We start from the raw sequence: 23087 nt of genomic DNA on the forward strand, positions 1-23087 counted from the left end.
TTTACAACTCCTGTTGTCTCCAAACAGCCCGTGCGCACCCTCGCCCCTTTTCCTTTCTCTTCTCTTCTTCTTCTTCTCTCTCTCTCTCTGTCCCTCTCTCTCTCTCTCTCTCTCTCTCTCTCTCTCTCACACACACACTCGCGCGCGCACACACTCGGCCGCACTCAGTAATTTTTCATAAGCGCAAAGCTTTGCTGAACCAAAGGTCACCATCCAAGCCACTAACAACTTCTCGCCAGCGCGTGGTTCCAAATCAGGAAGCAAAAGGAACTATTTGTCAGCAGCCCTGACAGCTAAATTCATTAAGGATTTAAATCTGAAGAAATAAAAGTCGCCAAAATATTTACCTGCCGGCTGCACTCCCCCGCGCGCGCCGTGTGGGGGGCCCCCCTGGGCGGGTGATATTCTTGGGATCCCTGCACTTTCCAAGTCGAAGAGAGCCCTTTGCGTGGCAGATTAATGACGACTCCGTGTTTCTTAAGGGACGTGCTGAATTAATTATTTCACCAATCACGTGGTCGGGACTTGTAGAAATCTATTCTTATCATCTTCCTCGCACTTTGAAAATTCTCCGGGTTATGAAAGGCCCTCCCCCAGCTGCCGGCGAGCCCCGGCCGCCAGCCCGGCGAGGGGGGCGGGGAGGGCTCCCCAACATGGCGGGCGCGCGGGCGGGCGCGCGGGCGGGCGGGCAGCGCGGCTCGCCTGCCCAGGGGCCGGTTTACTGTACTGTACTCCCGCGGGCTGGGCTGCGCGCTCGCTCTGTCCTCATCCAGCCGGTGATTCAATGCACACAGTCTATTGATGTATTGGTGGGCACAGGAGGAGCCATTAGCCAGAAGACAGGCAAAGGACAATCATAAAATTTGTCTGAATATTTAAACTTCTGTCTATGCACTTATAAATACACATGTCCACGCGTCTGAGGCGAGCGCTTCCATATATTAAGGACACATGTCTGATTTTACGCATTCTGCTCATTTCCTGTCTCGAGCCAGGCCCTCCCACCCCATCTACTTTGGAACTCCTGTCTTGGCCCCTCTTCAAGGCGAGGCCAAAACGTGAAAAAGCCCTCGCGATAAAAATAGCGCACGCCACTTTTTATAGTGGGGAGTGTTTATTGTCGTCTGGAGGGCGGAGTGGGCGATGGGAGGAGGAGGGGCAGGTGCTGGAGGCCCCAGTGTGGCTGAGCAGCACAGGAAAAGTAGAGGGAACCCAAGATTGGAGGCCATGGGGTCAGGTCAGAGCAGCCACCAGCCAGTCCCAGCTTCACCCAGAACCCTGCTTATACACCCTGTCCTAGAGTTGGGGGTGGGGCCGTCTCTCACCCACCGGTCACAGAGGCTGAAGGGGTCTGGGGCCGACTGGAGCCATGCAGAAAGCCAACCTGGAGTCTCCTGTGAGGCCTTTTCCTTTCAAAAATAATGCCCACCACCCAACAGCCTGAATTCAATCCTAGGCTTCCCAATGCTCACAAAGTATGTGGTGGTTGCACTTGTGAGTATGTATGTATGGGGAGGATGTACTGATAGAATTGCTAAGCCACAGTTTAAACTTCATATGCCAGGCACATTGCAGAAAATAAAAAAATAGTTTATATTGAACATTAGCTTTGTGAAGACTTAATGAAAAATGCTTTTGTGGAAGCACCAAACAGGAGGGAGATTTTGCTATACCTTTTATTATTTCAAATATAGATCAATGAATTACATCAAAACTACAGGCAACAATTAGTATAAATAATACTTTAATCAGTGGCAGCAGAACATTGGTCGATTCTATTTAAAAAGTACCTTGTGTGAAACAGACACCATGGGCTGACTGACAATGTCTTCTCCCAACAAAAGCCTGCAGTGGACAGAGTGAGATGGGGGTCTGAGGGGCAAAGTCCTCAGCAAACACTTCATTCCCCCTAGTCACGACCCCAAGACAGCTTTAAAAAAAACACCAAAACAAACACTTCTGGCTCATATTTGGGGGAATAAAATAGAAACAAATACAAGCAAATGGGCACTGAACCTTTCTACATCCAGCTTTCTACAGAGCACGTTCCCAGATGGAAATTCATTTCCTTCCCTGCCCTAGGTGGTTGGGGGGCCCTGATTCTCCTCTGCCCCATTCCTGTAGGCCCAAATGGACGGTGGGGTCCAGTTGGGACCCCAGGGTCTTGAGCTGCCCTCCAGGCCATCCATGCTCCATTAACATTTCAAAAGGCAATCCCTGGAAGCTGAGAAGGATAGCTGAGGACTTATAAACAAAGAAGTTGTTTCTCTGATTAAGTTACTTTCCTAAGTAATGGGGCTATGTTTGAGAATGAGCTTGGATTTTCTTCATCAAAACATGCCACTTGGCTTTCTGCTGGGACAGGGGTAAAGCCAGTTAAGTAATTTTGGCATTTGGTCTAAAGCTAGGGTAAGTGACCTGAATTTTTAGGAAGGGAGAAGATCTATATAATAATCTCTATAATATACAGGGTTGGCAAAAGTAGGTTTATAGTTGTGAGTACATGAAGTACAGAGTTTATTCTTGTATTACTGTTTATTAATTATTGTATTGTTCATTTGTATTACAACTGTAAACCCACTTTTGCCCATCCCTGTATATATAGTTGGATGCTGTGAAAATATACACTTCTCTCCCCTCCCAAGGAGAAGTTACATGTATTCACAGATTTGGGTTTAAGGAAGGAATCTTAGCAACTTTTCAACTTGCCTGAGGATAGCGGCTCTTTTCAAATGCTACATCCAAAGACCACTCTCCATGTTCGAGGGAAAAAAGAAGAGAAGGGTAGTTAGAGTCCAAAAGGTTAAGGGTTTAGAGGTCAGTCCTCCCGGCTGAAATACAGCTAATCGAATAGAAAATTTGTCCTCTGGATGAACCTGATTCTGTAATTTAGCCCCGAACTTCAGTAAAATACCTTTTCAGCCTCTCAACGTGAGGGCGTCAGAAAAAAGACATCTTGACTATGTATGAACTCTGTGCTTTTTGTCATAGAAACAATGATGTGAATAATGCAGGAATATCCATCTTTAATATCCCGACATGCTGATATTCAAGTATTGCCATGTGCAAGTCTGAGAGCCAGGCTCACCCCAAAGAGGAACAAAGAGCTGTCCCCGGGGTCTAATACAAAAGACCAAGGCTTGGAGGATACTTTAGAGAAGTGGAATTTCAGCCTAGGGACTCCAGTGAATACCTGCCCTCAGCTCTCAGGAGACACTGAACCAAAGAACACGACTGCAGAGAAAAGTCTTTTCTTTCGCCTACACTTAAATTTATTTTTAAATTACCACTGAGACCATCTAAAGTATCCTGAATCATTGAAAAACTAACCCCAATTCTGAGTCTCTCAAGCTCACTCTTTCTCCCTCTCCACTTTTATCACTTTTCGATAGCTACAACCTGGGGTTTCTTTTTGGAGCCTCAGGCTTTGGGGTTTAAACTTTCGAAGACTTGTTCCATTTGGGTATGTGAACTCTGGTCATTACCTTTGACTCTTTCTCCCTTATCCCTAAGGGTCAGCATTTTAGAAAAACGAGCTTTGAACCCTTACCAGGCAAGGCATTAGAGAAATGACTGAAGAACACCTCTCCTGTTGTCTGAGAAGGATTGTTTTAAACCACTATTCCCAAAGCAAGGAAGAGAGCCTGACAACTTTTGTACTTTTACAATTTCTGCTTCTAACTAATGGGTTGAGAAAAACTTCTTCAAGATTTGTTTTAAAAATAAAAACCTCAGGGGAAAACCCCTGAGACCAACTCTTGTGGACTTCTAGATTCAATTAGTTTTTTTTTTCTTTTTTTAAAGTAAGACTTTCTCTACTTCCCACCTTCTCTGCCCCCTCAATAGCCCCTCTCCCATATAGGCCATATACCAATTCCTATGAAAATATTACTATATGGGCTATTTGGGCATTTGGAATTCAGTTGGAACAGAAAATTCAGCCATTATCTAATGACCCAGAACATAGAGGTTTTGTTTTCTTTCCCCAGAAGAAAAATGTTGGACCATTTGTTTCTTTTTTTTTTTTCCTCTTTCCTTTAATCACTCAGAACTCATTGTAGCACAGTGCTGAAAAAAGCACATGTGGAAACATATTTTCAAGAACTCAGCTCAGAGTGGACCCTTTGCTTCCCTCTAGTAGGGCTAAGGGCCCCCGCCCCCACCCCTGCCACATTTCTGGGGAATAGGGAGGGGGTGGGGTTCAAAATACCAGTTACAGCCAGAAGTCCACACATCTCTGATTCTGCTCCCTGAAACTCAGCCCCTTTCACCATCTTAAGGGTTTTGGCACTAAGATGTCAGTTATTCCTGTACCCCATTCCCCAGCAAATAAATATTTAAGCAAATATAATCTAAACATAAAATAACACGTTTCCACTTCCTTCTTAGACTCATTTCTTTGGGCATGGGGCCAATGGGAACAAAATATATATATATATATATGTTTTTTTTTCTTCACACTGGAAATTAAATAGACAACCCAGAAAGTTCAGAAATCCTAGCCCAGCTCTCCTGCTTCCACTTAGCACAGAGGTGGTCAACCTGCTGCCTCAACTCCCCCACATTATTAAACCACAAAGATCCCTGGAGGGGTGGGGTGGGGGAGGATGCTCAAATTCACACTGGGATAAAGCATTCAACCTTCACTTGCAAATTCAAGATCCAACAGCATAAGATTTTTCATGAGTTTAATGACTCACCAAGGTTTTGTGTTCTCAGTAGCTCCTGCCATATGATAATATACTTAGAGAGAGAATCCCGCCCCCCTTCCACCCCCCCCCCCAGCACCCGCTCCAGGGAGGGGGCTGCCCTCGGGCAGGATGCTAACCTAGTCCGAGGGCGGCCTGCATGTCCCAGGCCCACCCTACAGTACCTTAGAGCCCAACGAGGTGACAGCAGGCCCGGCCTGCCCCCGCAGCTTCGGCTCAGCCGGGAGCACAGGGAGGGATGGGCCCAGGGTCCCCACTTCTATAAGGTCGTCAAGTCCGTGTGGTCCTTGGCCAGCGGCTGCAAATGCTGGCCGGGGGTAGTAGCTGAGGAGGAGCAGGATGAGGACGACGAGGACCTGCCTTTGGTGTTGGGCAGCTTGTGGTCTTTTTTCCACTTCATCCTCCGGTTCTGGAACCAGATCTTGATCTGGCGCTCGGACAGACACAGGGTGTGAGCGATTTCAATCCGACGGCGCCGCGTCAGATACCTGTTAAAATGAAATTCCTTTTCCAGTTCTAGGACTTGCTGCCGAGTGTAGGCCGTCCGGGACCGCTTGGGCTCCCCGCCGCCGGTGTAGTTGGGGTTCACTGAGAGGCAAAACAGACAGCAGGGTCAGGTCAGCGCCTGGCAACTAGTTAGGCCCCCGGCCAACGCTGCTCACTTCCTGGCGCTCCACGAAGCCCCAGGCCCTCCCAGTACTCCAAGCCTGCTCTCCCTCCCCCCCTCTCTCCCAGCGCACGCTCACTACTACCCACCCCTTCACACCCACACACTCCCCAAGCTAGCAGGCCGGGGTCCCTAACTGGGCTCCCATCTCCCTGGCCCACCGAAAGCTCCGGAATTTCCAAGCATTTTGGAAAGCCCCCTTTGCTCCACCGTGTACCCTCTGTTCTGAAAATGGAGTCCTCCCCCACCCCACCCTCATCTCCACCCCCTTTTCTGCCCACAGACAAACAGCCAGCCACAGAGTCCCAGCCTGCTCCCTCAGCTATAAAAATTTATGGAGAGAGTAATTGAGGCGCCCACTGAAGCCCCCACCCACTCGCAGCCCCCTCCCAGGGCCCAGGCCGCTGGGCTGGCGTGGGGACTGAGAGGTTGCCGGCCCACGCCTTACCAGAATTCACGTGCACCTTCTTCATCCAGGGGTAGACCACGGCCGGCTGCTTGAGTGCCGTCCCGGGGGGCGGCTGCTTGGGGCCGCCCGGCTGGCTGCAGGCCCGGGCGCCTGGCAGGGGTGCGGGTGGGGGTGCAGGAGGCGCTGGGCACGGCTCTCCCGGGGCGCCGTAGTGGCTTCCCGGTTCTTGCGGGTGACCCCGGGTGGGCAGCGACGAGCCCGGACCCGGGCCGCCTCCGAAGGTCTGCTCACCGAAGTCAGGCCGTGGGTAAAGCCCCGGGGGCTGGAAGTCGGCACCCTGTGCGCCTCCGCCGTAGTAGTCGGCTCCCTGCTCGCCTAGGTAGCCGCCCTGCAAATATTCCTCGCACGGAGGGAACTTGGGGTCCACATACTTGGAGTTCACCATATACGAACTCATGGCCATTAATTTCAGAAGGTAGAAAATACTAATTTTTCTCGTGTTGTCTTTTTTTCTCCTTCCATAGGGCCCTCCTACTTGCTGTCAACTGAATAAAGTTGGCGGCCATGTGACCAAGCCAGCCAATAGCGAGGAGGCGAGTTTATCACCGGGTTGGTGAGCATCTCATAATTTTCACAAATTTAACTAAATAACATACGTGTAATCAAGAGACTCGCTGTGGCACATACGAGGGCCCTCACCAGATGTTAATGTACTTCTGATCCCCAGTACCCTCATCCCTCACAGGTAATCCCAGCTTTTGTCTGCCTCTGACTGTGCTAACCTCCAGTGCCCTTTCCACTCACCGCCCGCCTGAAAAAAGCCCCCCAAAGTTGGCGCAGTTCAAGGGGGAGTGAATCCCCATATGTGTCGGGGTGTGGGCACCAAAAGGCAGGTGGGTGAGGTAGCATCTGAGTTGAGCAGAGTACCCCAGCAGGCAGGGCTCCCGCCAACTCAGCTCCCGCCAACCCAGCCGCGGGAACGGGGACTCTGACATACAAAGGCCGAGTCCTGGCTTTGTCTGCATCAGGGTCACCCAAAAGTTACCACAATCTGACTGGCCTGAATCAATTCAGGCAATGAGTAACCACAAAGCTTTCTGTGAGTGCCCAAGCTGGGATGTTTTTAGCCAAAGCCGGGCCTTGCGAGTATGACAAGAGTCTCCCACTGCCTCAGCCTGTGAAGCTAAGGGGCGCTCCAGGAAGACAGTGAGGGCACCGCCACCCCACTCAAATGGATCCCAAAGGACCCTGCACTCCTTCTCTCCAGCTTGCCTTCTTCCCACACTGGCAGTCAATGTCCAGTGAGCCTCTCACTGGGCAGCCTCCAACCTTGTGCTCCTTGAGGGCAAAGCTGGGGCTACCTGGCCTCAGACCTCACTGCCCGGTCCTCCAAAACCTAGCCTTTTGGCCCTGAATTCGTGCAACCAGCTATGGTTTACACAGGAACCTCTGTAGAGAGGTGAAGGGCTTCTTGAAGAAAAGGTGCTCTGTGCCACCAGGCTCAGTTGATCCTCCTGGAATCCAATCTAACAAAAGAGGAAGAGGCAGCTAACCCACCCCGGCTGCTTCTGGCCTCTCCTTCCGACTCAGGCTATTTCGGAGAAAAATGAAGTTTTTGCATCGACCATATATTCCCCTAGAATCGAATCTGTGACTATGTCGATACCACACAAATTCGGTTCTACAGGGTATATATAGACAACGTTACTACCTCCAGGTTCCACCCAAATGGGGCACCCAGACCACTGCCAGCCTTGTCCTCTTCCTCCGAACCACCACCAGCCCGACACAGCCACCCGCATTTTCAGAGACAGTTCAGGTAGCCCGAAGAGCTTAGTGGCAATTTGTAGCAACAAGCTTCCCATCCTTATACTAGAGCTGGGGTTACCAAACAGTCAAGGAGCCACGACAGTCTTCTTAGGGAAGAAAAAAAAAAATCCATTCCAGAAATGGCTGCTTTATTATTCCCCTTCTCCAGATCCAAATAGAAGCTCCCCCTTATCAAGTGGTATTTTCCAGAAAGGAGCAAATTCTCTCAGTGGCAGAAGAAAGGCAAGAGGGGAATATCCTCCATCCATTATTTTTCGCACTGCTGGGCAAGCCAGGTTGACTGACAAAGCCAGGTCTTCAAGAAGTCGCACGTTCACCTTCCTGGGCCCTGAGGCCGGCTGGTGGCTGGCCTCTCCATCCTGCTGCTCCTGCTGCTGCAGACCCCTGAGGCAGGCTCTGCTTGCAGGCACTGAGCTGCGCTGGGTTGGGGCCAGCGCACTAATGGTGAAGGGCAGGGCGAGGGGTCATTCGAAATCATTTACAAACATATCACTAAGTTTCATTATTTTTGCTTTGCCGACAGCAGCACACGAGTACAAAAGTTCACGAAATGTGCGCCCACCCCAGCGCCTCAGTGCTGTTTGGGGCTCAACCCTCGATCCAGGGCACCAAGAACACAGGCGCACTCCAGGCCCTGGTGGGTCTCAGAGACCCAGGGATGCCTGGGCTCGAATAGGGTTTGGGGACCCCTGCCCGCAGGTTAGAGGTGTTAAAATGTTTTTTGTTTTGATTTTTCCCTTCATGATTCAAAAATTAGTTCCTGCCTGGTAAAGTGGAGCAGGGAAGCAGGGAGACTCCTTTCTGCCCCCCCAGACTGGCAAAATTGGCTACCGGCTTCTACTTTGCAATTTGCACACTCCCCTAACCCCATCCTAATCTGTTGGTTCCAGTACTTTGGATATTTTGTAGGGATTTCCTGGTGCCAATTCTAACAAGAGCTCTGAGGCTGCCCCAGACCCACTTTCCCTGGCCCAGGGGGGTTCACCCCAACTTTGTCTACTACTGCCAAGTGTTCCCACACACCCACTGTCTTGGGGACACAAGACTCAGGCTTTATCCACACAGATTGGGGAATCCTGCTGCGCTAGGTAGGGACCCGGTGAGACTACAGATTTTCATATTTGTTAGACGCTGTGACCTGCATTTCACCTTATTGCTCCACTTGTTCAGACAGGTCAAAGCCAACGAGTTATTGATGAACAAAAGCGTTAAATATTCACCTCCCTCACAACTGTTCATACAAATGCTTTTGATCTCTCCGGGTTTTGTGCTGTGTTCTGCTACAGGGTGCCGAATGTGGGTTTTCATACCAGAAGCGTCAGCAGGGATGAGCACCCAAGAGCCAGGACAGTGGCAGAAAGAGGGCAAGACAAGAGGATCCGGAGGATACCAGATTTTCCAGCCTGGAGCCCAGCCTGATTGGTAGAAGGGACTATGTACTGGGCGAAATTTCCACTTCTGGGGGTTAGTGCAACCCCCAGGGAGCCGACTATGCTGCCCAGCCTGGAGGGCAAAGAAACCTGGCCCAGAGCCAAGTCCCAGCTCCTCTGACTCTGGAGAGAAGGTCTCAGTAGATAGGAAGTGTGCATTATTCCTACAGCCCTCGCGTGTTCCATCTCTCATTAAAATAAAATCATCTCCGTTTTGTAGTGAGGGAGGGGCCACTGTTTTCCCTCCCTTGATTTTCCCACCACTTTCATCGTAAGGAGACAGTCTTCCTGAAACTTCACCAAGACCTCCTCAGATATGTACCTGTCTTCCGTGCCACGTGCAACGCAAAAGGATCCAACTTCCCAGGACCCCAAGAATCTATGCCCTCACCTCACCCCTTCCAATACCCCTCCCAATCAATCCTCACCCCCATATTTGCCTGCAACACCAGAGGCTCAGGCACAAAAATTGTCGAATTACAGCTATTGAGGAACGGAGGTGAATGAGAAGGGCCAGGGCTGTATTCCTCCCTCCTCGCTCAGCCGGTGTCGGCCACCGAGAGCCCAAACCGCAGAGGTTGGGGCCGGGGGAGGGGCGAGGAGGGACTTCCACCTAAAGCTCGGAATTCGCAGTCCTTCCCGGAAGAGGGCCCACTCAACGCACCCACTACACGGTGTTTCCCGCCCCCCCCCCTCATTTTCTTTCTTCTCTTTATTAAAAAAGAGAGAGAGAGAGAGACAAGGTTGGGGCCCGGCAGGGCCGGGTTAAGCTGGGCTGGGCTGCGGCAGGAGATCGCCTTGCCTTGGCGTTTGGCAGGTTGGTTCAGCAGGAGATGACGCTAGCCGCAACTTATTAGGGCGGGCTGCTAATTAACAGCAAGCTCTTAAGAGAAGCGTACTCCGCAGCGGAGCTGCACCTGTGCGAGCTGGGAAGCCCTGGGAAGGCCGGGGAGGTCCAGTGAGGCCCAAGAAGACGTGGGTGAAAGCCTGCGCAGGCACGTTCCCTTAATTAGGTGACTGTGAACTAGGCCCCAAAAATCTACCCAGGAGCTCAACTTAAAACCTCCACCTCCAAAGCGAGCTCCTCTCCCATCACCAGGCCAGGGGAGGCAGGGCCCTTCTTCCACCCGCCCACTCCCCTCGCGCGGCCCTTGCCCGCCACCTCCCCAGCTATTAACATCGCCTCTTTGCAATTCGGAAGAAACGGGAAGGTACTTACAGCGGCGGCCCCTCCTGGTCCCAAACCTGTTGCAATGAAAACAGGCATCACTTAAATTCCACAGGAAGATAAAGCAGAGATAGATGATACACAGAAAAATGACAAGGCCCAGGCACCCCACCAATACAAAGACCTCCCTGCTTTGGGTGCCCGCCCCCCAGGAACTGCGCCAAGTTCTCCGCAGAGGAGAGACCGCAGTCCTCAAGGGCAGACCCACAGAGTAGGAGCGAAAGACCCACATCGCCTCCCCCACTCCACGCAGCCCTGGGCAAAACCTTACTGGTTGCTTGGCCCGATTCAGACACGGGAAGCGAGGAGAAAACGGGCCTTTGTGTGTTTCCTTGTGCAGAATCGGCTGGGTGGGCGCAGGTCCACTTGGGAGGTGGCCGTCGCTTCATCTGTCCCCAGCCCCAGCTTTCCGTCTACCTCCTGTTGGAAGCAATTCAGTCCCCTTTTCCAGTTTCATATTGGTTTCAAATTTCCCAACCCCAAACTAGCGCTCCCAAAACCTGTCTTCTTTCCAAAGAAGGACCAGCAAGGCTGGGACTTGCCTTCCCACTTATGGTCCAATTCAAAACAAAGAGCTATTTCCAAGGGAAATGAGGACCCAAATGATAACCAAGGAGGAAGAGAATCAATGGGTTTCAAGGTAAATGGCAATGCTTTAGATTGTTATCCAGCTCTGTGATATGGCATGAGTTGGTCAGCATTGCTGCTGGAGAAACCACAAAGCAATCGCACAAAGCAGTGGTCCTCCCAGGGACTGGCGTCCAGCTTTAAGTTTTCAGTCTCCTCTAGTTTTATTCTAGGATGGCAGTCTTCTCTGAGAAATCTCAGAAGCAAAGTCATCACCATCCTCATCCTTTCTCTCTCTATCTAGACTACCACTATCTTATTCCACTTCTGAAACAGATGCTCCATTTGGGGAAGAGATAGACAGCAAGTCCCTCTTGGTGAGGTGGGAACCTCAATTCCTAACTTTCTGGGTCCAGAGGGAGGGGAGAAAACCAGGATTCTCTTTTCCTCTGTTAATTTAGGTTAAGGCTAAAATTAGAATTAACTTTAATGGGATGACTTCTCACCCCAAGAGGAAAAGAGAGGCAGAAAAATCCCCCACCCCTGGAGCTGTCCTGGAAAAAGTAAATGACTTACTGGTTTTCTCTCCTAGTGGGCATGGGAGCTGGGAGTAGAACTGCCTCCACTGAGCCAGGCGCTAGCTGGAACCTCTCACTTTCCTATCGCTGCTCCAGGAACCAAGCATCTGCACTTGTATGCTCTTAACCTAATTTATGGTGGGAATTATATTTTGGCTTGTCAACTCTCAAGCCATAAAACAAAGTTTATTGGAATCACGTGCTTGTAAAGAGCCATTCAGGTCCCATCTCTGCAGAACCATAAATAACCTTTGGCTTTAAACTTTTATTCACTAAATAAAGGTTCACTGCAACTGTTCCCTCACATTTAAATAGTTCCAAATATCCAGGATGCAAGAGGGTCATATTCATATCAATACCCCAGGCTTTTCAAATAGCATCTTTTCAGAGACGTCTGTTTAAGTTGGGAGATAGTACTATTTGGAAAAGGCTGGTTGGTGGGCATGTCTTATGATTCTTTGGCTGCATTCACTGTGAGTACCTTCAACTCCTTTATTTCAATCATTTTCTAGCTATAGATGTGGTAAATAAATAAAGAGGAAAATAAAAGGCCATTTTTTACTTGCTTATACCAGAAATTATTTGAGATTTTGTTCAAGCTTCAATAGAAAAAAGGGTGGTTGGGAGAGGCTGGGTGGGCTTGGGGGTGGGGTGGCAGTTGGAGTTCACACTTGGTGTTTGTTGTGGATGGGCTCAGCAAAGCTGAAGGTAGCCACATACCTAGAGGTTTCTATAATTTGCTTAGATCTGAAAGGAAAGACTTTGCAAGTGACCAAACTGCTTAAAACAGCAAGACTTGGGGTTTGGGAAAGTGAGAAAGTGGAGAATAGCCCCATTGGAATCTTTGGCAACTGAAACTCTAAAGAAGGTTATAAAACAATAAAACAGCCCTGGTGTGAAAGGGAGAGGGTGTGAGGAAGCAAATGAGGCTCTCAAGGAACCCAAGCCCAGGAAGTCAGATGTCCCCACTCCCACACAGCCCCAACCACAGGGCTCCGGCTCCTGGTCCAGGGCCCAAACCCGGGTGGGTCCTCTCCCCAACTCCTGAACTGCCTCACCCACCAGAGGGAGAACCTAAGAGAGCTGGGCGGGGGAGTGTGCTCTCCAGCTGAGAAAGCCTACCAAAGGAGTTTGGCCTGAGGGCTGCCCTAAGGGAGAGTGTAACTTCCCATGCTTGAAGGAGGTGGGGTGGAAGAGATGCCCCCAGCCCCCACCATCAGAAGTAAATACCAAGAACTGATCCCCAGCATCCTTCTGTAGCTTGCCAGAGTTGCCACCAAACAGTGTGAAAACTTGTGGTTTTTACAATTCTGATTTAAAAAACAAAACTGGATGTTCTGTGTAGATTTGTGGAGCACATACGCATATGATTTCTATGTCAAATTCAGCTGCAAAAATTCTCATCAGCAAGTCCTGTCAAGTCCATGAAAGAGATCCTTCTCTACAAATATCACTTTGCATCCTAATTTCCACCCATTCTCCAGGCATTTCTAAACCCATTTCCTGATCTGACTTTCATTAGCTAGAAAGGGGGGGGGGGGGTTGATAGCTCAGGCTGTATGACACCCACTTTTCCTTTTCCCCCACATTAATCACTTAGGAGGATAGTTTCTTCTACGGTTGGTAGCGTCTGTTTTTAAAATGAGTAAAGATCAACCCTTTAAAAATGGTTTCTGAATCTGTTAGCACTAGGTGAGCAACATCAAAATTAGTCCCTGTTAAACTACTGTAAGAAATAACCAAACTTTGACGGAGTGGGAAAAGGTTTCTTTATTTTCCCTTAAATTAACAAAAGAGAACTAATCAAAGGATGCACGACTTTCTAGGCAATTGTGACGAGCTTTTTAAAAGGGTGGGGTGGGGTAAGGAGAAGAACAGTCTGAGAAGATGGTGTTTGAAACAATGCCCAGCACCTAGCCAGTCAGGGTTTAGTAAGTTGTTGTTGTTGTTGTTTTTTAATGAATGATGAAGGATGGTGATTGGGACTTGCTTTCAGTCTTCACTGTGGCTTACAGAAGATGAATAAAACTGAACAGCCTACTCTGTATATTTCAATAATAACAGGAAAGTAGCTAGCTATGCATAGGGGGAGGGAGGAAAGAAAAGGAAGACATTGAAGCAGACACCTTCAATTACTTTCTAATCTTAGGATGGCCAGGAAATGTGATTAAGGAAAGACTGTCCACCTTCCCACAATCTCCCTTTGTACTCCCCAACCCCCAATGTCCTGGGCTTCTGTAGATGAATGAGAGAGTAGAGATGGAGAAGAGCAAACTCCATCTAGTAAGAACTTTGAGCACCAGGGGTGACAACAGACTAGCTTGGGCTAATTTATTGGGATTTTCTCAAGGACTTTCAATGGCAGTGGTAGTGGTAATGGTAATAAAAGGGAAGGTAGGGGAGGAGTAGTTGAACCCTTCTTAAAAACCAGTAAGGAATTGGTTTCTGGGTAAAGTCTGAGACTGTAGGCGTTGTCCCTCCCCACTTCACTGGAAAGGGCCAGTTCTGGGAATTCCTCCCAGAGAGCTCCCATAAGGTAGAGTCTCTGTAGAAGCCAGACAGCACCCAGGAAGGAACAGAGTATAAAGGGGTCCCAAGAGATAACAGCTACACTGCAAATGTAATGAGGTCTGCTTTTGCCCACCCAAAGGGCCCATGCTATGTGGCGCCAGGTAAGAAAGAGTATTCTGATCTTGACTCTTAAGAGATTTCTTGCCCAGAGGTGGTATTAAGCTCTCTCCTTAAACTAAATGTCTGTAAAACCAGGATAGGTATGGATGGGAATTTGGGTGAACTCTCTATACCAGAGACAGAAGGAGAAAGGAGTCTGCCCAGGCCTGGCACTTAGGGACACATGCTAGGGGGAGAGCCAGAGAAGGGCTGATCAGGGAGTTCAAAGCAGGAAAGACATATGACTTCATATTCCTGGGACTGTGCTCTATCAGAAGTGAAAGAGGAACACTTCTGCCACCCATACCCCTACCCACTACAATGGAATCCACTCACTGGAGCTTAGGCTTGGTGTCCTCTAGGAAGAAAAGGTGACTGCAGAAGAAAATTTCAATAGTTAGAGATGATATCCAAAAGCATGGGCCCTGGGGCAGGATCTCTGACAGTAGGGTTAGTGGCTAGAAAAGGCTCCCATGGTCCCAAGAAGGGATAGGCTTGGGCAACCATCCTTGGAGAACCAATAATGGAGGTTATATGAAACAGAAGTTGGGGGTGTCTGGGGGGCTACAGCACTGCCCTATACCATGGGCCAAACTCCACCTGATGTGTTTGATAGCAAATGAGACTATGTGTGTTTTGAGAGAAAATATGACCCAGGTGGACTCCTGGTTAAACCAAGAGGAGCATCTCAGCCAAGGGCTGTGGAGGCCCTTGTACGAAAAGTCTACAGGCAGAAGTCACAGAAGCCAGGGCTAAGCAGCTGGAACCTGATTGCAGGGGGTGGATATATGTTTGGGTGTTGTAGTCTGAGACAGTATTTACATAACTGTTTTTAAAAGATATCAGGAATCCCCAAAATTTGGAAGGGCTGATGGAGATTTGGGGGCTAAGATCTCTCAAAGACACACCTTGGCATCACTACCACCCAGGTTGGGCACTACGGCTCAGACATGGCCCTGGAGCCCAGACCTTGGAGCTCAAGTAGGTTAAAGAAGAGTAGGGCACCCAGACTTGTCTTGATGTTGCCCACTGGCCTTTTGTTTTTCCATCCTGCCCTAGATTTCAAGAGACTGAAAAGAGAGTATCTGCCCTGGGACTATAAAGGAGGATTCCTGCCCTGGTAGGCGAGACTGACAGATAGTGGCAGAGAAGGTGACTTCAGGAGGTTGACAGTGGGGGCTGCTCTTTGGAAAGGCCTAAAGCCCTTTGTAGGAGTTGCAGATGTGTCCATGTGTTTGTAAGGCCTCCCCTCCCTGATATCTGCCCACTGAGGACCTAGGGGTACTTTCTTCCTGGGGGCAGCCATGAAGTGTAGACAGGTGCCAGACACTGAAACCCCAGGGGGCAGGGCCTATGAGGTCAATTACAGCAATGGGAAGTGTCCCAGAGTCATGTGTTCCTGGGTCTGTCACTTGCTGTGTGACCAAGCCTACCTAGGCCTGCCTTTTCCTCTGTGGTATTGAAGGACTGGGTGAGTGAATCAGGTCTCTTTCAGCTCTAAAAGCCTAGGTCTGATCGCTCAGCAGAAAAGGAATAGTGCTAATAAGGAATCCACACTGAAAGCCTATTATGTGCTAAAACACTCTTTTAAGTAGTTAACCAGTGAGTTAATGTGTGTAAAGCAGTTAGAATAGTGCTGGATATATAGTAGTGTGACATAAGTAAAAATCCTCATAACACTTCAAGGTACTCTCATTATCCCTACTTTTCAAATGAGGTTATAGGCCCAGAGAGCCTTCCCTACTTGCCTAAAGCCACACAGGAGGTAAGTGGTAAAAGTTTGAACCAAGGCAGTCTGAACCTACTCAGTTTGAAATCTCCAAGTTAGCAAGGGATCCCTGTCCCTTCCCCTAAATATGAACCATTATTCAACCTATGGGAAAGTGACATTAGAAAACCCAGTTAGTGAGTGAGCCCCCAGTACTACAGGGGTTCCTGAGTGGTAGGGGGAACTTAACCCCTAGAGACAGAATAACAATAAAAAAAGCAGGAGAGACCTGGCCAGTGTGGCCCAGTTTGTTGGGCATTGTCCTGCAGACCAAAAGGTCCTGGGTTCAATTCCAGGGCAGGACACATCCCTAGGTTGTGGGTTCAGTCCTTGGTTGGGGCAAGCATGCAACCAACTGATATTTCTCTCTTACATCCATGTTTCTCTCCCTTTCTTTCCCTCTCTCTAAATCCTCTCTCCCTTCCTCTCTCTCTAAAAACAACGAAAAAATGTCCTTGAGAGACACTTGATCAAGTAGTTCTCAGACATGCATGTGCATTCTAATTGCCCTAGAGCAACAGTGTCTACAAATTGCAGGGCTCTGACATTATGATTTAGTAAGAAATCTGGTGTGAGACCTAGGAACCTGCATTATAAACAAGATTTGAATGCAAGCCTTGATTAAGAATCAATGCCCTAAAATAGGGGAAAAGGTTGAAAAACTGCATTGCCAGGAGCCAACAGAGGATCAACAGGGTGGGAGTACAGCTAGTTGTTGAAGTTGGGTGCCACTGCTGGTACAAGAAATGCCCTGTGGAGCCCACCAAAGGCCTGAAATAGGGGCAATGGTGAAAGAAGGGCATGTGGGTGGTGTGGAAAAGGGTAGAGATGGGCATCTGCAGAGTTCCCAAGTCGAAAAGTCAGTAAATTTTGCCGTGCCTCTCAAAGGGAGCCCCAGGGGAGTCCCGGGACCCAGGCCTTGCTCTAGGTGAACCAGGGCAAGGCCCACCGGAGGAGGCACCCAATGCTGTGCTTTTCAAGGCCGCCCATTTTGGGTACCAGGGATCGTGGGAATGTAAAGCGTCAAAAACAGCAGCCCAGCATAAGAGGACTCTTTGGGACCCTGTGGGTTCAGCAGGGCTTGCCCTACCACAGAACCCACGTTTCCTGCTCTTAGCAGCCAAGCGCGTGAAAATCACGCCCCCTCCGGGAAGATGAAGAAAGTGAGATAGTCTGCCTCCCATCCTGGAACCTACCTACAGGCTCCCAGGACAGGAGGCAGTCTTATCCGCCCGGTCTGAGAAGCTGCTCCCTGGGACTGGGCGCAGAGTCTTGACCCTCGTCCCAGGCATAAAGCAATTTGAAAGCCTTGGTGGAAGGGGGGCAGAGAGAGGCACAGGGGTCAAGTTTCCTCCCCTCCCTCACCTCCTCTGCCCGGTAGCACGCGTTGCTACTCCAACACAGCTGCAGCCTCGAGACGCTTGTCCTACAGCGCCTCCTCCTGGACAAGGCGCCAGACAGCTGAGCGGGGAGACTGCAACCGTCTGGATACTCCTTGGCCCAAGCTTCAATGTGTGCGCGGAGGTCTCCCGCACCAGAGCCTGTGAGCTCCTCCTGCTGTGTCCGCTGCTGGTGGCCAGAGAAGTCGGAAGGTCTTTGAGGTCACCTCCTGCCGCACTCCCTCCAGCACCGACAACAGGCTCGTGGCCCAGGAGCATGCACCCCCCCCTCCCATTAATTAGGCGAGCCCAGGAAGAAAATCCTCCAGTTTTTCCGTTTATTTATTTATTTGGTTATTTATTTATTTGACCGCTCTCCACTGAGCCACTGCCCGCCCACCCCCTCCCCAAGGACCTCCAATGTGTTGCAGGGGAATAACAAGATCCCGGGAAGGTCCGGCTGATGCGATTGACTTGAAGTTTGGTGATTTGAACAGGCACCAAAAGGAAAGGCCTTTTCTGAAAGCAGAAGCATCACGCTGAAAAAATCTATACACTTCCTTGAGGATCACACACATAACGCATTATTTTAAGGTGTTAAACATACATATATGTGTACATTTATTTTAACACCTTGAAAGAAGATTTGGTTTCCCTTTAGCGATCAGCTTGTATTTGCAGATTGTATTTGCAGTACAGATTTAAATTGGGGTGAGGTGGTGAGTCAGGATGATTGAAAATAATGTAGTCAAGGGCAAGATGTTCAGCTATATTTAGATTGAAGGCTGGAATAAAACAAAGATGAGTAGCGATTCCTGAGGGAGGAGTGGAGAGATCGGGTTATATTTTCCTGCCCTGAGTACACTCGTCGCCCTCCCCCCATCCATGCTTTTGCTGGTTGGATCTCCCAGCTGGGCTATTTCACTGCACATGCGCCAGACGCTGGTCAGGCCACGGAGTCTGGGGGCTGTGCGGGCGGTGTTCCACACCGTGTACTGCTTCAGCGCCTACCTGTAGGGGCGCTTAGATACCCTATCTGAGACAGGCAGGAAACATACTTTTCTTTTTCAGAAAAACCTGTATTAAAAGCATCGACCATCTATTCCGATTTGCAAGTGCTGTTCCGCAGACCCAGCACAATCGCCACGTTGCCAACACTCTCCAGGTTGTCATTAGGATCAGATATTTCATATCTAGTGCACTGTGTCTCCTGAGTCGCTAGTCAAGGCAGAGAAAAACCACTCTACGTTCAAAGAGCATAACTTCTCCCTCATTCTGCACAACTATCAAGTCTAAGGGGCCAGTTCCTAGAAGGAGGGCATTTATTCCCACCAATTCCGGAAAAGTGGCCCTAAATTGGACTTAAATCGGAATTCCGAGTTCTTGGTAGCTTCTCCCGCGTTTCCGGTGCCCCCTCATGCCCTGCCCGGCGGCCGCACTGCGGCAAGGCCGTAAATACCTCTAACAGCTGCCTGCCAGCCCAGAGTGAAATACTGTCTTTGTTCCAATTTCCTCTGCTTCTCAAGCTCAGAAAACAAAATTCTGGTGAAATATATTTATTTGGAGGAACATCTGACAGGAAAACATGTTTGATTTTCAGCCCTGATGCTTGGCCACATTTATAATAATGAGCTTTGCTGTTTTTCCTGGTCCTCCGGGGGAGCGCAAACCCAGCTCACAGCCTGACCCGGTGACACCAGGGCCCTCGCGTGCCATGGTCTCCCTGATGCACAAACTGATAGAAGTGCCGGCCAAGCACTCTGGGAGTTACACTTCCCAGCTTGTGAGCTCTAAGGGTCCAAGAGCTTTTTATTTCGTTAAAATTTTTTATTGGGTTAACAGGGACAATAGGTGCATTTCCAGCAGTAGCAAAAGCGTTAACTAATCTACTCGTGGACTAAGTGGCCTGAATTCAAATATGATTTGCAGAATATTTATTCCCTTAGATGCAATAGGCCATTTAGTTCCAATAAGCTCTTAATGCTGGGGGGCGGAGGGCTTTTTGTAAAAAGAGCCCTTCAGTCCTCCATATCTATCTGCCCATGACATCACCCTCTGCTGTGTAATTGGACCTGCAGCTGCCCAGGTTTCCAGTCACTGGGCTGAGCTCAGCCATGGAACCCAAAGAGAAGCGACTGAGGCTTTGAACACCAGGGCTTAGCCACCATGAACTCAGCTCCTCTCCAACCCCACTGTGGTCGCAGCCCACCTAGGGGCTCCTTAGGCTATGGAGCTGCCAGGGGAGGATCTAAGAGCCCCCAACCAGGGCCCTGCTTTTCAATAGATAATGCCTTTTATCAATATGAAAGACTAATCTCAGCCATTGCACCACAGCAGAGAAGTAGTTACAAAATATGGACATTCCATATTTAAAAATCACTCTGCGTTCCTTATTTGTGAGTGATCATAGTGATCCACGATAACTCCGTGAGGCCAACTGGTCACAAATCGTGGACCTCCATTTTGAAACTAACGTGATTCTATCATCAATTACTAAAATTACGTTCCTACAAAGATATCATTTATTGTTCAGAAACGCTTTTACGGCCAACATGGCTACATTGGAATATCTGGGGAAACATTGTTTTGCCAATGGATGCTTTGGAGATCACACTCTGCCATGAGCAGGTTCACGCCATGCGCAATGCGGCAGCTTGGCCAAAGGTTTTAATATTTCACAATGTGTTCGTGAGTAAATAGGCAATAGGATTTGAGTGCTACATCCTCAAGTACTGTTCAAAGTCTCTGAGAGAAAATAGCATTCTTTTTTTCTGCAAAAATTTTCTTTTGATTCATGTTTCAGTTTAGTACTTTTGAAGTAGAGGGGGAAATGTTGCTATAGAATATTGATTTGTAGGCAAAATATATATATCCACAACACGAGAGAGCAAAATATTTACCCTTTTCCTATTCTGTCAAGTAAGAAATGCAAGAGCTGTTTGAACATACACATGCTTCACATTTCTGAAATGTCTAATGGGTTTTTTTTAATCCAAGCCCTCACCAGATTACCTGATAATACAACCTACCCCCCAAAGCATCCATATTGTGACATAAAATAATGCAAATTCACCTTTCAAATTGTTGGGTGTGGGAGGAACCTTTCTTGAGGTGTTACAAGAATTCACTAAAAATTACAAAACAGTTTAAAATATTTAACATTCCATCTCATAAACAAGGCCCAATAAACCATAAATCTCAGAAATTAGTCAACATCACCCACCAACAAGCTAGATTAAACAACCAAGTACATCTTACGCACATAGAATCCACCCCACCCCCACCCCAAACCCCAACCCTCAAAAAACACCTGTTTGTCTCCCAGGTACCTCTGACCACAGACAATCCGCAGAACACTACTCTATGCCATAAAGTGACTTTAGGGACACCCAGCAAAGCTGAGACATCCAGGAACCACATACATGGGGTGGGGATTGAGGGACTCTCGATCCAAGCAGTGGGATCCTATCTGCCGCTATTCACCTCTGGAAATCTCCAGAGGAAATGGGCCTTCCTCTGGACTTCTCAGCTCCGCGGGACCTCAGCCAGGACCCCTGGGGACGACCGCTCAGACATGGAGTGATTAGGCAGAAGGGGGCACAGACAGCCAACCCAAGATCTCGGGGAAGCGAAAAAGGTCTGGCCTGGGCCCACCCAGCTGCCCGAGGGGGTGGGCGCCTCGAACCTCTCCGTGTCGGTGCTCTGGGCGCGAAAAGGGGGCGACTCTTACCCGGAGGCTGCAGAGCTGGAGGCGGGGGTCGGCCTGGGAGGCTGCAGTAATCCATTTGGCGCTGCCGGGCTATGTGCACCCTGGGCAGCGTGGACACGCTCAAGTCGGAGACGGAGCCGCGTCGGAACCGCGGGGCGGCACCCCCTGGAGCAGGCCGGCTGCTCCTGGCAGGCGTTGTCGGCGCCGGAGGGGGCTTCGGCGCCTGGGGCTCCTTCCGGACTCTCCCGCCCGCGGGCTCCCCGCGGGTTCCGGAGGCCGCTGCGGCGAGGTCGGAGCGAAGCGGTGGTGGGACCAAGTTGGGCAACGGGTGGGAGCCGAGGCCGCTGCGGATCCCGCACTCCCGCAGCCGGCGACTGTAGCCCACCTCTGCAGAGACAAAGGTTAGAAAAAGAGGGGGTGAGGCTCCAGGAAAGCAGAATGCGGGGGGAAATTCGCCTGGGAAATCAGGAAAAAGGCCGTGAAGGCGAGCGGCGCCTGCACATGACCAGCCTCAGCCAATGACGACCGCAAATAGGTCATAAAAAGGTCTATTACCAAGTTGTAAATTTTCTTCAAACAAAAAGGAATTTACTGCAATTCCTTGCGGATTTTGCACGTACAGCTTGCAAGCGCCATGTTTTTTTCCTTTCTTTTCTCTCTCCTCTCACCCACTTTCTCCCTCCTCCACCCCACTTTTTCTCTCCCTCCCTCACTCCACTTTCTCTCCCCCCACTTTCTCTCCCTCCCCACCCCACTTTCTCTCTCCCCTTCTCCCTCATTCCATCCCTCCCTCTCTCCCTCTCTTTCATCTTCCTCCCTCCCTCCTGTCTTTCTTCCTCTAGGTCCCTTTCCTCTGCTCGCTCTGCCTCTCTTGCTTCCATCATTTCTGACTCACCTTTTCTAGGATTTTTTTTTTTTTTTCGTTTTGGCTTGCCTCTAAATATTTGCTCAATTTAGTTCTGTATTGGAGGGGAAATGAGTGAGGCGTACTGCCCAGGGGCTTAGATTGATGATCCCAAATTTCAGTTACCTCCCTCCAACTCCTTTTTCAGGGATTTGGGGAGGCAGGGGGGACACTCAGCTTCTCCTCCCCTCCCCTCCCGAAAAAGCCCAGTCCGAAAGGCATTCAAGCACTTCCGAGTTTTGCCTCTCTCATCTCCTGGCAAGCGGGCGCCAGTGATCTTGCGCAGAAAACCTGGGATCTGCAGGCCAAAAAATCCTGCTCTCCTCCCTAACCCCTCTCCAACACAAATTGGGGTACCTCCCCAATTTCTTGGGGTTTCTGTGGTAGGAGAGTCACCAACCAGCTCAAAGGCTGGAAATGGTTTGATACTTGTCAACTCCAAAATAACAGTTTGACCTCCCAGTGCCTGGCCTTTAGACAGAAATATCCTCCTGCTCAATCCTGGATTAGGGCAGAAGCAATCTTTCTGGGTCCCCTCTGAAACCCCCTGTGTGAAGTCTGCCCTAAGTGCAATTCTCATTTCTATGTAATTTAATTTCGGTTTCTCTCTTCCCTTGCCCCACAAATGCTTGCCCACTGAAAAGCCTGCTCAAGAGAGGCTTTGTTTTGTTTGTTTGTTTTTGTTTGTTTTTTTCAGGGAAAGAGCAAGTCCCCAGTTCCAGCCTTGAAAGAGTCATTTTTCTTCAAAGGCAGGATTCACATTCCCGTTGCAGTTTTGATAGGAGCTGCTCCACTGAACCTCAGCTAAGAGTAAATGTCCTTGGCTAGTTCTAGCATTCTCATCATTAATGCACGGGCATGGCCATCCAAGCTTTAGAACCTGCCTGAAAGAGGTAGCTCCTTCCCCTCATCCTTTCAAATACACTGTCTTTGGACTTCTGGTAATGTTTGTAAATATTTGCACTGGATGTCTATGTGTAAGCTCTCTGCAATTAACATCCTCACACCCAGTAAGTACCTAAGTGGATGTGCACCTAAGCAGGAAGTACACAGCACCCTCTGGAGCAGGCCATTTGTATTTCTTGAAAAAGTTCTGATGACCTTAGATATTTCTGATTTAAGAACTTCTGTTGCCATCTGCCAGCAGAAGTCATATTCATATTCTTTCCAGAATATGACTGGCAGCTGCCAGGGTCCTTTAAAATGTTCTCTCCCCTCCCGTCTACTCCCAGATGACCA

The 23087-nt window shown here is 49.4% G+C and overlaps 1 protein-coding gene across 4 annotated transcripts; it reads right to left on the bottom strand.

Annotated features, from left to right (window-relative positions):
- Positions 1-1658: 1658 nt before the first annotated feature.
- Positions 1659-21447, bottom strand: HOXD4 (homeobox D4). Of its 4 annotated transcripts, none has more exons than XM_028510009.2 (5): positions 20966-21429; positions 10545-10693; positions 10265-10290; positions 5825-8034; positions 1659-5297 (listed from the first exon to the last, which is right to left on the bottom strand). In XM_028510009.2, exons 4-5 carry the CDS (start codon positions 6246-6248, stop codon positions 4969-4971), a joined length of 753 nt encoding a protein of 250 aa, XP_028365810.1. In that variant the 5' UTR covers positions 6249-8034; positions 10265-10290; positions 10545-10693; positions 20966-21429; the 3' UTR covers positions 1659-4968. The 4 variants fall into 4 exon arrangements, 3 of the variants coding, with proteins under 3 accessions (XP_028365810.1, XP_035879152.1, XP_035879153.1); XM_036023259.1 differs by having other exon boundaries at positions 5825-8053; XM_036023260.1 differs by lacking the exon at positions 20966-21429 and adding an exon at positions 11417-11512 and having other exon boundaries at positions 5825-8053.
- Between the last annotated feature and the right edge of the window lie 1640 nt (positions 21448-23087).

This window comes from Phyllostomus discolor, chromosome 4 (assembly GCF_004126475.2).
Source record: "Phyllostomus discolor isolate MPI-MPIP mPhyDis1 chromosome 4, mPhyDis1.pri.v3, whole genome shotgun sequence".
In the NCBI taxonomy this organism is placed as follows: domain Eukaryota; kingdom Metazoa; phylum Chordata; class Mammalia; order Chiroptera; family Phyllostomidae; genus Phyllostomus; species Phyllostomus discolor.

Excerpts from the sequence above, each read along its gene's own strand:
- HOXD4 (XM_028510009.2), bottom strand. The coding sequence starts at position 6,248 with ATGGCCATGAGTTCGTATATGGTGAACTCCAAGTATGTGGACCCCAAG. Across the intron at positions 5,298-5,824 it reads GAAGGTGCACGTGAATTCTG|TGAACCCCAACTACACCGGC; the intron begins GTAAGGCGTGGG and ends TTTGCCTCTCAG.